General features: G+C 34.6%; 1 protein-coding gene across 2 annotated transcripts in view; it reads left to right on the top strand.

Annotated features, from left to right (window-relative positions):
• The window catches only part of EPHA3 (EPH receptor A3), a 387,533-nt gene that overhangs the window by 305,983 nt on the left and 65,931 nt on the right, over positions 1-15,619 (top strand). Inside the window, exons 6-8 of one of the 2 annotated variants that reach the window (XM_043448655.1) lie at positions 2,915-3,039; positions 5,825-5,984; positions 14,908-15,010. In XM_043448655.1, the coding sequence (XP_043304590.1) occupies positions 2,915-3,039; positions 5,825-5,984; positions 14,908-15,010 (388 nt within the window). Of the gene's footprint in view, positions 1-2,914; positions 3,040-5,821; positions 5,985-14,907; positions 15,011-15,619 lie in introns of both variants that reach the window. The other variant, XM_043448654.1, reaches the window with a different exon arrangement.

Genomic DNA, 15,619 nt, shown 5'->3' on the forward strand with positions numbered 1-15,619 from the left:
GGAATTTGTCTCTTCCTACAGTATATTTTATTATGTCTTAAAGTTATTTATTAGGGGATAGAAAAACAGTTTTTGTTAATTATTTATTAATATTAAAATATTGATGAGCATTACCTAAGCGTAATGGGATTTTAGCTGGTGCACTGTTCTGAAACTACTGAAATGCAGCCAACACAAGGGGTGTGTATTAAAAGAGCAGAACAAATGACTTAACAGGGGCCTAAAAGCAGCAATCAGAAAGGGTTCATTTAACTTAGAGATGGCACAAGCTTCGAGCAATTGCCTCTACTTAAGTAAGTGTGGAATTACAAAAGGCTATTTATTACAATCCAGCAGGGCCCTGCAGCTTGCTCAAAGACCTTTGAAGAATTTCAACAGTTATAAAGTCTTGCACAGTGCAGAAGCAGTAAAACTTAGGCAGATCCCCAAAAGAGCCTGGAAAGCATTCACTAAAAAGTTTATTTGATACTCTTCACAATTGTTCTTAGAAACAAATTATTTTCTCTTTCTTCTTTTTTAAGGAGAGATGCTATACCTGGTAATTTTCAAAACTTCTTTGAAAATATATTTTAACTGTTAAGAAAAATAAACCAGTTTCAAGTGATATGAAATTAAATAGGGAGGATCTCCATGGTTTAATAGGATACTGTTCCAACATTCAACTTCTTTGAAATGCTCTGTAAGCATGCATTAGAAGTCATTCAATTAATGGATTTACTTCAGGAGGAAACTTGTTGAAATTTCTCCATTTTTTGGTACCAAAAAAAAGCCAAATTATTAGCAACGATATTGGGACTGAAATTATTCTAGTAATGATAAAATAATAAATTGTTTTTTTCTAAATATTAGAGTAAATAAAAAGAAATTAATTGTTAAAAATTTAACATACCTGCTATTTATTTCTAACTTAGTGACATGATTATAAATTTTGAATAAGTTTATAAAATTTCAACTAAATATGTGTAAAATAACTTATCCTTAGCGTAAATCAATTTCAGAGCAGCAAACTGCCTCAGTGTTAGGGCTGGGGGTATTATGAGGCAAGTTTGAAAAATAAAATAATATTGAATAGACAAAAGGCAAACATAAAAGGTAAATGATATCAGTTACATGAAAGTATGCGTGCGTGCATGCCTGCTCAGTGGCTTGAGTAGTGTATAAGTTTTTGCAACTCTATGGACTGTAGCCAGCCATAGAGTTCTGTCCATGGGAATCTCCACCAAGAATACTGGAGTGGGTTGCCATGCCCTTCTCCAGGGGATCTTCCTGACCCACAGATCCAACCCGCATCTCCTGTATTGCAGGCAGATTCTCTACCAACTGAGCCCCCAGGGAAGGCCACGTGAAAGTATGTTAATTGTTAATGGGAGGGAAATGTGATAGAAGAAATGATTTTACTTTTCCATTATAAAAGCAGCACTTATATTTTATTTTGGAAAAAAATTATGTGATCATACCCTGGCCATTAAAATAATGAGACTTTAATTACAAAAATACATAAGATATTGCATATAGTAGAAATACGAAGATGGAAAATTTGCTGTAATAAATGCTTTGTTTAAGTTTACCCTTTGTAAAGAAGTGTCACAAGGCAAGTTTAATGAAAGCTCTATTTTTAAGTGAAGAATAAAATGAAAGGCATTTATAGACAGGAATAATTTGGATGACAGTTTGGATGCAAAAGCTGGCAAGATAATCATAATAATGTTAATAATAATAATGATAGTTGATAATCATAGAAACAGCAAATCCGCATATAGGAAACACCTATTGCTAGCTCTTATAGGAAATGCAAATACATGGAGTTCTAATAATCCTTGATTTGAGAAAAATCTATAAAAAATATGTCCTTTAGTAATGAAAGCAATTCAACAGTTAATGTTCCTGAGAACTCTTGATTTTTGTTTGTTTCATGTTTGTAATTTATTTTACTGAATTCCATTAGGGAAGAATGCCGCTGAACTTCACAATGAGGATTTTGGTTGGCCAGGGTACCAAGACTGAGATTTGAAACCCAGAGTGCATTGATGGATAGTATGCATTTTTCTTTCTAATGGAAGGATTTGAAGTATGATATCACTTAAAGCATATTTAATCTTCCATTAGAAAATATGGTGACCCTGTGATATCTGATCCAGACAGATGTTTTTTATTCATATTTATATTTTTGATAATGCATTGGAAAAAGATAACAGAGTCACCACCCAATAAGAGCCTCAAAATATATCTAGAGAATCATGACACAAAGAGCACCCACTTCCTCAGTACTTCTTACTAAACATATTTTTTAAGAAATGGAAATGTAAAAGTAGAGATTATTGTTTCCTGGTATATGTATTTTTATTCATGAGAGCTTTTTTGTCAGAAGTCAAGATCCATTTTACTATGTCCTAAATCCTATCTATTTTACAATACACTAAATATTATTATTACCTATGGATACCATGGGACTCCTTGTGCATAATGGATTCCAGTCCTCTTACAGAGTTGTATATGAAAATGTTATCAATGAGCTGAAGACTCTGGCATTCATAACTTTGCAACATTATAACAAATAGGTAGTCCTAATGTTTTTTTTTCTTTTTTAATATATCAAATATATTTCATTGCTTACATTATAGTAGCAGATTGAAAACATCTGCTCACTTGCCACTAGTCCACCAGCAGCTGAAAATCTCAGCTCATTTTCCATAGGCCTGTATGTACCAGGGCTATAATCCAGCTGCTGAGGCTTGATATGGGGCCAGATTAATACTCAAGAGCCTTTGAAATGGAAATAGTGCTTTCTTGCCAAGATTAGAACAATGATAGGCTCCATTTGCTTGTCCCCTTCCCTCTCTGCTCTTCTTTACTGCCCTTCCCAATCCAATTAATTTTCCTTCTCCCATCAAACCCTCCCATCCTCTCTTTACAGCTCCATCACCCGTCATGACGATTAAGAAAGATCGGACATCCAGAAACAGCATTTCTTTATCCTGGCAAGAACCTGAACACCCTAATGGGATCATATTGGACTATGAGGTCAAATACTACGAAAAGGTGGGGGGAGATAATGTTAAAAGAGTTGAGTTGTGTCAGGAAAGAGGTTATTTTCTCATGAGTATACTCTTGCAAAGAAACGAATGACACTGCTTGCTAGTCAAAGAGCTCTCTTTAAAACTCTGGTCATGTGCTTCCTCTGATTTATAGGTAGAGGAGGGTTTAGAAATTATTGTATTGGATATCCCCCATTCAACAGCAATAAGCCATAGCAAAGATGTTACCATCGAATGTAAGCCATCTAGTTATGATATTAGAGATGACATTTGTGTCTTCCACAGGAGACCCCTGTTCTAAACAACCATTATATAGCAATTCCTTTATCTATTGATGAACTATTCCTAAGTTCATTGCATTAAGCATCATTTCCTGACCTTCACACTCACATGAATTTTACTCAATACAGATAGGAATGTTGAACTGATAACAAAACCATTATATTATTGAGTTGATGATTAAAGCTTTCTTTACTTTGTACAAGGAGATTAGAAGATGGGAGTATGTGTGCCTCACATTATAAAATTGTGTTCGGTAATACAATTATAAAAAATAGGTACATGATTATTTGTAAGGATAATTCAGGCCATGATATTTCATCACTCTAAGTACCACTTATTTCTCCCTGGTTATAAATCATGGTGAGGTTTGAAAACAAGATGTATTCAAACCTTATCAATAGAGCTGGGTGGTTTCACAGCTACTAATATTAACACAACATATTCATTTATCTGCTGCAGTTTACAAAGTATTTTAAAATGAATTGTGTATTGATAGCTTCTATTTACAGAACACTTCTACATGCATTATTTTGAGTTGTTTGATAATCTGATGACAGTGAGTAAATAGGCTCTTTTACAATTACAAAAACTGAGAGTCAGTGACATTTGAATTTCTCACAGCCTCACTGCTAATAAACATTAGTTCTCTGTTTTGAATTCTGACAGCCATCACTCCTCATGTAATATGTTTTCCCCTGTATTGCATATCTTCCTCTAAATGAAAATGGATCATTAAGAGATGTGAGAATTAGTGGTATGCTCAGTTATGCAAAAAAAAAAAATCTAATGTACAAGCATTTCTCTGCACTATGTAGTTATGCTGTTTATTGAAGTTAAAGTATTTGACAAGTATGATGCCATTTTTTTCATACTGCCCCCTATAGGAAAAAGGATATGTCTCTTTGATTGAGAGAAAGCGCGACCTAATAAACCTCATTGTGCCAAAATCATAGTATGAATAAATTACCTCCTAGATTTGGTGATTCACTGTGGTACTATCAAATACCCATTTGATCATAATCTTCTATTTTTTAAAATGTGACAAGATAACAAATATAAGAATCCATGATTTATAGATGATACAACAAAATAAACAGGTAATTAATCGTGTACCTTAGTTCAGACTGGACAGCAGAACCAGGGAACACCCAACTCTTCTGTAGAGCTGATTCAAAAATACTACTAACCTACATTCATATCTTTTACAAACATAAAACATTTTCTGAACTTATTTCAAAGAAAGCATAAAACAATATTTTGAAACAATATTAAGTAGCACAGGAAAAAGTAACTGAATCTATTTTTATTGTCTAAGCATTTTAAAGTCAATGTATACTTATGTGTAATATTATTTTAAATATACTTTATATAAATATTTATAGCAAATGTTCATAAATTTTAAAATAAAAATTTTTTCCAAATATATATGATACTTAGAAATATTTTGAATGTTTCACTAAGATTTACACTAGTCTTGACTAGTCAAGTTCTTGACTATTTAGTTCATTAACGATGATGAACACAACCATGTTGTAGATATATGCTTAATAAATTTTTTAACACATAAAATAATGATTTCTGTAAAGTAAATACATTCAGCCTTCTTCATTATTTAGTATACTAACTCAAATGCTATCTGATACATAATCAGCGTCTTTAGCTAAAAAGTATATGTAATGCATGACTTTTTTTTTCCGTAATATTCTGTATAGTTTGGGTTGAGGATATACCTTGTTCTATATCACCCATTCCAGGCCCCACCCCAGATGCCAGGCACATTCCACTATTACTTGAACTTAGGTACTTATATACTACCATATGTTAAAGGAAAAACACAATTCTATGTAAAGTCAATTTTCATAAACAAGGCTTGACACAAAAAGTCTTTACAATTAATGTGCAATGTGAACCTCTCAATGTACAATGTGAATTCTTTGGGGAAATATTTCTAGACATTTATCTGAAGAATTTCATCTCTACTAAACCACAGTGACTTATATTAAACACATTGCAAATATAGTTGATACCAAGGAAGTTATTAATGTAGAATTGTGCATAAAACTTGGACCTTTTTAAGTTTAATAGTTTACAGTTACTAGAAATATTTTCTGAGAATCAGTAGGACATGCCTGTTAAGCTTAATTCAGGGGATATTTTCCTCTTTGAAAGTTTATTTTTAAAATTAGACTGAAGCTTTCATTCAGCTTTGGCTTTGAAGATAACTTATTTTCAGCCACATATTCATTAACTGGCAGAAATGAAGACTAATTTTTTTCTGCATTATTTGCAGGGAACAGATTATTTTATCAAAAATGGGACATTCTATAAATATTTTTAGCTTAAAAATGCCTCTATTACATTCAGAGAGTTAAACAATTGTCATCTCTTATCCATCATACGAGTTGTGTTAAATCTAAAAGAACTGGTTTAGAGGGGTTCAGCTTTTTTACCTTCTGACATGACTAGGAAGATTCGGTTTTAACATGATTTTTCTTACCTCAAAGCAGGAACAAGAAACAAGTTATACGATTCTCAGGGCACGAGGCACTAATGTTACCATCAGTAGCCTCAAGCCTGATACTACATATGTATTCCAAATCCGAGCCCGGACCGCAGCTGGATATGGGACCAACAGTCGCAAGTTTGAGTTTGAAACTAGTCCAGACTGTACGTATTTTCTTCAATATAGTGTATGAGGGAAGGGCTGTTGCAAAGATGTCTGATAATTCATTCTCACTCTGAGTTTTAGTTAAATATGTGATACATTGAAAGTATACTGCTTCTTCTTCTTGTTCAGTCGTTAAGTTATGTCTGACTCTTTGCTATCCCATGGACTGCTGCATGCCAGGTTCCCCTGTCCTTCACTATTGCTTGGGGAACATTTAATAATTTTGCATAGCATTGTATATGTATACTTGTGCTTGTGTAAGTGTATATCTTTTTTTTTCTCTTTTACAAATGGAATATATTCTAGTGCTTGGAATGCTTCTAATCTTCTATTGGACATAAATTTCTTTGAGGAACATTACATAATATGGCAATATTTTAACTTTACTATTAAAGTTAACTTCAGTATTAAAGTACCTCTTAATCCAGATACTCCAGGTTCATTGTATGACTCAATGAACTATAAAAAAAGAAACTTGATGATCCATGAAGAACTTAATATTGTTCTAATCCTCATGGATCTAGTATCATTTGGAGATGAAGGATATCTAAACTTCATTCATCACCTCATTCAGATTCACAGGTAATTTGGATAGTCCTGTGTGTCTGACTCTAAATTTATAAAATTGGCAAACATTTTCCCAATAGCATTCTGCTTTTCTTCAAATGCATTTGCTTCATATTAGAAAAAACCTCAACTAAAATATAATTTTCAAAAGATAAAATCATGGCTACAATATTAATTAAAATGAACACAGATTAAAGATTTTATTTACCTTATTAATGAAGAAACTAGTAACAAATTAAAAAGATTTAAAGGGAAATATGAAGAACAAATACATATACACATATACATACATACTTGTATGTTTGTGTCTGTGTGTATGAGTGTAGACCATTAGGAAAACTTACATAAATTGGTTAATCCAAATTTGGTTAATATACTATAGGGCAATAAATATAATGACTGAGATCATCTTTTCTAACATAAATCAGTCATATCTCTAGTTGATGAATCATTCTAATTGTAATGAGAAAAATTATATACTGTATATAACTATTCTTAGTTTTTTACTTAGAATTAATTTCACAGTTGTAAAACAGGCTAGAAAGACAATCAAAGATGAACACTCCTTAGAAACAGATTATCAAGGAAGAGTCTGACAATGCCCAGCATACAATTGAAATGAAACCCAGTAATCTCTTTTGACAGTTCCAAAGTGCCTTTTCTCTCTGTATCTATATTTCCTATTTTGTAAATATTTGATTCATGATATAAAATTACATTGTTATTGGTATGGTAGTATTTTATGCCCAAATTTCATGTTTCATAGAAATATTCAAGATTAACAAAAAATAAAAGCTGTTTAACCTAACATGATAAAATAGATATTTTATGGCACACTTTTTGTCAGACAATTAGAAATGCTACTTATAATAACTAGCTCTACCTTCTGCAAGGTATGAGAACTTAGTGTTAGAATTTATGAGCTCACAGCTGAAACATGACCATTCCTCTACTCAGAGGGGTGCTGCCATCCTCAAAAACATAAATTGACACAGTTGGCCCTCAAGATCTATGGGTGTCACATTCACAGATCCAAACAACCTTGGATCAAAAATTTACACAAGTAGAAAGTCAAGGGATATCTGGAATAACAGGCGAGTTTGGCCTTGGAGTACAAAATGAAGCAGGACCAAGGCTAACAGAGTTTTGCCAAGAAAATGCACTGGTCATAGCAAATACCCTCTTCCAAAAACACAAGAGATGACTCTACACATGGGTATCACCAGATGGTCGATACTGAAACCAGATTGATTACATTCTATGCAGCCAAAAATGGGAAACCTCTGTACAGTCAGCAAAAGCAAGACCAGGAGCTGACTGTGGCTCAGTCATGACTCCTAGTTGCAAAATTCAGACTTAAATTGAAGAACGTAGGGAAAACCAATAAGCCATTCAGGTATAAACTAAATCAAATCCCTTATGATTATATAGTGAAAGTGACAAACTGATTCAAGGGATTAGGTCTGATAGACACAGTGCCAGAAGAACTATGGGCTGAGGTTCGTGACATTGTACAGGAGGCCATCCCCATCCCCAAGAAAAGAAATGCAAAAAGACACAGTGGCTGTCTGAGGAGGACTTACAAATGGCTGAGGAAAGAAGAGAAGCTAAAGGCAAAGGAGAAAAGGAAAGATATATCCATTTGAATGCAGGGTTCGAGAGAAGAGCAAGAAGAGATAAGAAAGCCTTCCTCAGTGAACAATGCAAAGGAAAAGATGAAAACAATAGAATGGGAAACACTAGAGATCTCTTCAAGAAAATTAGAGATACCAAGGGAGCATTTCATGCAAAGATAGGCCCAATAAAGGACAGAAACAGTGTGGACCTAACAGAAGCAGAAGATATTGAGAAGAGGTCACAAGAACACCCAGAAGAAATATACAAAAAAAGATCTTAATGACTCAGATAACCACAGTGGTGTGGTCACTCACACAGAGCCAGACATCCTAGAGTGTGAAGTTAAGTGGGCCTTAGGAAGCAATATTGCTAGCAAAGTTAGTGGAGGTGATGGAATTCCAGCTGAGTTACTTTAAAACCTAGCAGATGATGCTGTTAAAGTGCTGCACTCAATATGCCAGCAAATTTGAAAAACTCAGCAGTGGCCATAGGACTGGAAAAGATCAGTCTTCATTCCAATCCCAAGGAAGGGCAATGCCAAAGAATGTTCAAACTACCACACAATTATAATTATTTCACATGCTATCAAGTAATGCTCAAAATCCCTCAAGCTTCAACAATATGTGAACCGAGAACTTCCAGATATTCAAACTGGATTTACAAAAGGCAGAGGATCAGAGATCAAATTACCAACATGCATTGGATCACTGAAAAAACAAGAGAATTCCAGAAAAAAATCTACTTCTGCGTCATTGACTACACTAAAGCCTTTGACAATGTGGACCACAACAACTGTGGAAAATTTTTTAAGAGATGGGAATACCAGTCCACCTTACCTGCCTCCTGCAAAATCTGTATGCAGGTCAAGAAACAATAGTTAGAACCAGGCATGGAACAATGGACTGGTTCCAAATTGGGAAAGGAGTACGTCAAGGTTGTATACTGTCACCCTGCTTATTTAACTTACATGCAGAGTACATCATGAGAAATGCCAAGTTTGCTGAAGCACAAACTGGAATCAAGATTGAAGGGAGAAATATCAATAACCTCAGATATGCAGATGACACCACCCTTATGGCAGAAAGCAAAGAGGAATTAAAGAGCCTCTTGCTGAAGGTGAACAAGGAAGTAAAATGCTGGCTTAAAACTCAACATTTAAAAAACAAAGATCATGGCATCTGGTCCCATTACTTCATGGCAAATAGATGGGGAAAAAATGGAAGCAGAGACAGACTTTATTTTCTTGTGTGCCAAAGTCACTGTGGACAGTGACTGCAGCCATGACATTAAAGACGCTCTTTGGAAGAAAAGCAATAAGAAAGCTAGACAGTGAATTAAAAAGCAGAGACATTACTTTGCCTACTAAGTTCCATATAGTCAAAGCTATGGTTTTTCTAGTAGTCATGTATGTATGTGACGGTGGGACAATAAAAAAGGCTGAGTGCCAAAGAACTGATGCCTTTGAACTGTGGTGTTGGAGAAGACTCTTGAGAGTCCCATGGACTACAAGATCAAACCAGTCAATCCTAAAGGAATTCAACCCTGAATATTCATTGGAAGGATTGATGCTGAAGCTCCAATATTTTGGCCAGCTTATGGGAAGAACCAACTCATTGAAAAAGACCCTGATTCTGGGAAAGATTGAAGGCAGAAGGAGAAGGGGATGACAAAGGATGAGATGGTTGGATGACATCACCAACTCAGTGGACATGAGCTTGAGCAAGCTCCGGGAATGGTGATGGACAGGGAAGCCTGGCCTGCTGCAGTCCATGGGATCACAAAAAATTGGACAAGACTGAGCAACTGAAAAATAATAGCAGCAATATTTAATATCCTGTGATAAACCATAGTGGAATAGAATAGGAAAGAATTTGAAAATAGAATAGGAAAGAATTTGAAATAGGATATATATGTATAACTGTCACTTTGTTGTACAGCAGAAATTAATTAATACAGCATTATAAATCACTAGACTGTACTTCAATAAATTTTAATATTTTATATATATATATATATATACCAAAAAAATTCCAGAAAATTCCAAAAAGCACAACTTTGATTTATGGCAATCCAGCAGCTATTTACATTGCATTAATTTTTATTATGTATTATTAGTAATCTAGAGATGCTTCAATGTATAAGGCAGGATGTATTTAATTTATATGCAAATACTACACCAATTTATATAAGGGACTTTAGCATCCTTAAATTTTGGTACCTATAAAAGGTCCTGGAACCAATACCCCTTGGATAGCGAAGGGTATTCAAGTCTCAGATGTGGAGTCTGTACATTAGACCTCGCCTAATCTTCCTGTGATGGAATGAACATGGAAAAATCACCCTTTGAGGACATAAAAACAAGGTGATGCAAAATACTGTGGAAGTACATGTGAAGACGTTTAAAACAAATTTAAAATTTTAGATGACACAATAATAAAATGTAATTACAATTTAAAATTTGAAGTTCTAAATATTTTTATAAATTTTAAGTGGCACAAAGAAAGTTCCCCATTTTGAAATGATTGTAGATTGAGTTTTTTCAAACTTTAAACAGTTACTGGCATTAACAACACCAAAATGAATATTTGCTTTAACAAGAGAGATCACAAATCACAGAACTATAAAAATCAAATATTTATTATATAGTGTGTTACAAACTAGGCATATTGAGGAGCAGCAGGTGCAGAACACTGTTAGATAAATATGTATTATATTAATGCATGGTTTGGAACACCAGTCTAACCTCACACATTCTTAATTAGCAGTTAACCCTATCTGATAAGTAAATTTGCAAAACCAACCACAAGTTCTACAATTGTAATGTGATTCCAAATTTACCACAGATAGAGCTGTGGTCATGTTATGCATGATCTTCTAATGAGGCTTCAGTGTCTGAGGTTTAAGAAATCTCATTTAATAATGAGATTCTTAGGACTTTCGCAAACAAGTTTTTATATCTGCTATATTTCCATTGATTGATAGATCAGATGAAAAGAAGACAGAGAGAAAGAGGACTTTTTTTTAATACCCTCCTCCATTTATAAAAATCTTTGAATTGCACAGTTTGATTTTTTTTAAATCCATTCACTCTTACTATTTTAGTATAGATTTTTTCCAAAGCTTAAAAATAAGTAAATATAAACATTACCTTTTGAGGCGCAGTGTAGGTGTTAAGAGCAAGGACCCTGGAGTAAATTGACACACAATAGGATGACCTGGACAAGCCACTTCAATCTTCAGTGTCTTAGTTTCCCTATCTGAAAACTGGGAAAGATCACTATGCATGACTCCATGTGGTTTTTACATTGATTAAGTTAATTGATGTTTAGAAAGTGCTTAAAATATTACCTGGTATAGTAGAATAGCAGGCACTGTGTGTGCGCCGTGTTTAAATGTATAGTACGTAATATGAACATCCAAGGAATTTGTGGAACAAAAATATGTGAGATAAAGCTGAGTTTTGGAATTGGAGGATCTTATTGGATATTACTGTTCAAGAAGATTGGCCTAGGGACAATTCAGTCAGCACTGCTAAATGCTTCATACTGTCTTTTCGTTGTTTCTAATGAATGGGTATGCAGCAACTTTAATCTCTTGGACCCTATTTTTAGGGGTTATTAAGAATGCCTGATAGAAGTAGAGTGGAATCATTATAAAAGAACTTTGTATATAAAAATTAGACTGTCATATGTAATTTTGTAAGATATGGAGAACTTTTTCCAGTTCTTCACAGGGAAAATGAAATAACAAAAATAGATTTATTAAATCCTTATTATGTGTTTAGCACTGTTCTAGTATTTAACTTGTATTACTGAACTGAACTGAACTCCTTTAATCCTTAAAACTATCATATTACGTCACATAGCAAATTGGTACAAAGCCAGGCATTCTGGCTCTTGAGAACATACTCCTCGCCAGTCTTCCTTAGGGAAAGACAGTGGACAACATGTATAGGATGGACAAAAATGGGAAGCAATTAGAAACAGGGGGAGCAGTTTGCTGTGGCAACACAGTCAAACTAAATTTCTAAGAATTATAATAGATATAGATTATTGACAGTATGCCACATAAAATTATTAGACAACTCTATCACACACATTTAATCAATATTATTCTTTCAAATGTTTGCCAATTTCCAGCACAAAAATAATCTGATTTGGTTCTGCACTTCTAGATAGTCTCTGGAATTTATCTATATTGAGAACTAGAGGGAATTGTAGAGGGGTCAAGTTTAATCCTGTCTTTGATGAAAAGAAAATTCTTTTTTTCTGTCATGTTTACTCTCCCAGTTTCACTGACCTTTATTTTATAAACTGGATAAAATTTACCAAAGCATGAGATAAATTGATTATTATATGTTCATGGAATATTATTGAATTACAAGGTTAAGTTATTTTACAAATGACTCATGATCTATAGCCAATGGGTAGGGATACATCAGTTCAGGTCTTCTGGAAAGCATATACTAAGGTAGAATTACAAGAGCTTTGGGGAGGGAAGGGAAGGGAAACAGATAAAAAATAAAACAGGAAGAGCAGATATGGCCAAGCAGAGCCTCAGACTGAGATGTAGGTCAGCCATCTATGAAGACAGAGAGAAAGCAGAGCGTTCAGAAGGATGAGCCTCAGAAAGCAACGCAGCTCCGAGGGTCTCACCGAGCTAATGGCGAGCCCCAGAATGAATATCATGCTTTGCAGGAGTCACGCAGGGGCACAAGTTGCCTGGCTCCAGTCCCCTTGCCATGTTTAGTCATTGAGGGGAGTGTGACTGCAGTGGATCCTGAAAGTGCAGCAGCTGGAGGCTGTCTGCCCACTGCAGGCCTGGCAGTAGAGAGATCCTAGCAGGCACTCCCACGGCTGCCATGGAAGTATAAACAATAGTTTTCTGGTTGTAAAGAATAAAGTGCTTCCAACAGTTTATATTATGAGTATACCATCCTACCACACTCTGAGTTCTTTTTTTTTTTTTTCAGATGTTTAGAAAAATTCTAATAGTCTATCTGCCATGTTTTTTTTTTTTTTTTAATTTGTATCATTTAACTGTTCCCTAAATTGAAGTATTTTGGAGAAAATCTTCCAGCCTTAGATTTTCATCAGGTTCAAGATGTGACCTTGGCTTCTGAAGAGGTGATAATATAACTTAACCGTCTCTTCTAAGCTCATCTTGTGATACCCAACTCATTTATTTGTTTAATCAGCATTTACTAATATAAAAGCAATAAACGTTAAAGGATGAGGGAATGTTCCAGGAAGTGTGCATATTTTAGAAAGTATACAGATTAGAATGCTTATGGATTTTGTTAGCAGATGAGGCTAGGGATTTAGACAGAGAACAGATCCTAAATGGAATACACACATTTTATCCAGAAAGTGACGAGGAGCCCTGCAAAACTTCTATGCATGTCAATGACATAATCAAACTCATGGTTTAGCAGGAATACTCTGGTGGCCAGCTAAGATAGGCAAAGCTTGCAAATAGAGATCAGCTGGGAATTTTTTTTTATTGTTATCCAGAAGAGAAATGAAGACAGAAACTAAAATATTTAAAAGAATTTCGTGATTAATTGGATGTAGAACAATCAGGAGAGGGAGAGGACAGGTGACTTTATATTTATGGCCTACGTCTTTGTTAATTAAAATGTTGTGGTCTGAAATCAGCAGCATCAGCATTACTGGGAGCTCATAAGGTATGCGCAGACTCAGTCCCCACTCCAGACCGCCTGAAACTGCTTTCTTCAAAAGATCCTCAAGTGATTTATGTGAATAAGTTAGAGAGAAAACCCTGGGAGATAGTGAAGGACAGAGAAGTCTGGTGTGCTGCAGTCCATGGGGTTGCAAAGAGTTGGACACAATAGCAAATGAATAACAAAGTTAGAGAAGCATTTGTTTAGTCAAGGGTCAGTAAACATTTTCTGTACGGGGCTAGAAAATAAATATTTTAGGCTTAGTGTATATACAGTTTCTGTTGCTCCTATACAACTTCACTGATTTTAGCATAAAAGCTGCCTTAGACAATGAACAAATAAATGAATGTGGCTATGCTCCAATGCAATTTTATTTATGGACACCAAAGTTTGGATTTTATATAATTTTCTCATATCACAAAATCTTCTCTTGACTTGTTACAACCATTTAAAAATATAAGTTGTTTTGAGTTTCTGAGCTATACAAAAATTGATGGCAGGCCAGATTTGGCTCCTGGGGAATATTTGCTAATACCTGGCATTGGTGAGTGAATGAGTGATGGGCCATTTACTGACGTAGGAAATCCAGGGACAGGAACAATTTGTTGGTGAGATGTGTTCAGGTCCATAGGACAGGTATTATATCATCTTTTAAGTAAATACAGATGTTAGAGACTAAACAAACTAATGAGAAAGTTTTTATAATTTCATTCTGGGAAACTTGAACTATCTCCTGTATTTCTCTGATGATTTCTGTTTATCTCTCACCAATGAACATAGAGAAAACCAATTCAGCATGTTTTGTGCGGTAGATGCTCAACTAGTTTTGATTGATATCCATGAAAACAGAGTATTTAATCTTATTAATCAGAAACTTCAAGTAAAATTATACAAAACATCTATCATTTTATATTAAATGAAGAATTCTTTTTACGTCATATTAGACAGCAAGCCAGACTAAATATGACTTAATTTATCAACTTTTTCAGGTAGAGGTTAATTATGCTGTGTCAATGCCTAGTTTTTTTCTTATTGTTTTCTCTCCAACCTCACAGCTTTCTCCATCTCTGGTGAAAATAGCCAAGTGGTAATGATTGCCATTTCAGCGGCGGTAGCAATTATTCTCCTCACAGGCGTCACCTATGTTTTGATTGGGAGGTGCGTTCACAGTCTGTTTTACAACTTACTTGCATTACTGCATTGCTTGTTCCCCTCAATTGCCACTAAACTCTGAAGGGTTTGGTCAATAAGTTATTTTAACTAATAAGAATGTCTCCACTTGTATTCTAGATCTTTCTTTTTTCTCCCTTTCTTTTGATTCTCCACCTTTAGTTTCGAGTTTCTTTTTTTCATTAAATTCTTGCCCCACTCTCAAAAACATACCGTTTCTCTTCTCTCTTCTGACCTCACTCTTAGTTTTTACTTTCTTTTTCCAATTATCGCTTCCCTCACCAAATATACCCCAGATTTCCCTGACACTTTCTCACCCAGAACACTGGTAACACTACGCAGCACTAATCACTAACAATGGAAACTTTACCCTCCATTCATTCTAACAGCAGTTGTTTTAAAAAAAAATACTATAAACACTTGCTAGGGCCATTATAAAAACTGAACTGAAGGAGTCTGCTCAGTGGGGAAGCGACTCTCCATATCTCCTCATTAGGCAGCTTTCCAGGATCCCCAGAGAAAGAGGCTTCCTCTAGAGGATTTAGAAAATATGAAGTCATTAAACTTTCACTAAAGCATTTAATTGTTCATAGAAAA

This window comes from Cervus canadensis, chromosome 27 (genome assembly GCF_019320065.1).
Source record: "Cervus canadensis isolate Bull #8, Minnesota chromosome 27, ASM1932006v1, whole genome shotgun sequence".
Classification (NCBI taxonomy): domain Eukaryota; kingdom Metazoa; phylum Chordata; class Mammalia; order Artiodactyla; family Cervidae; genus Cervus; species Cervus canadensis.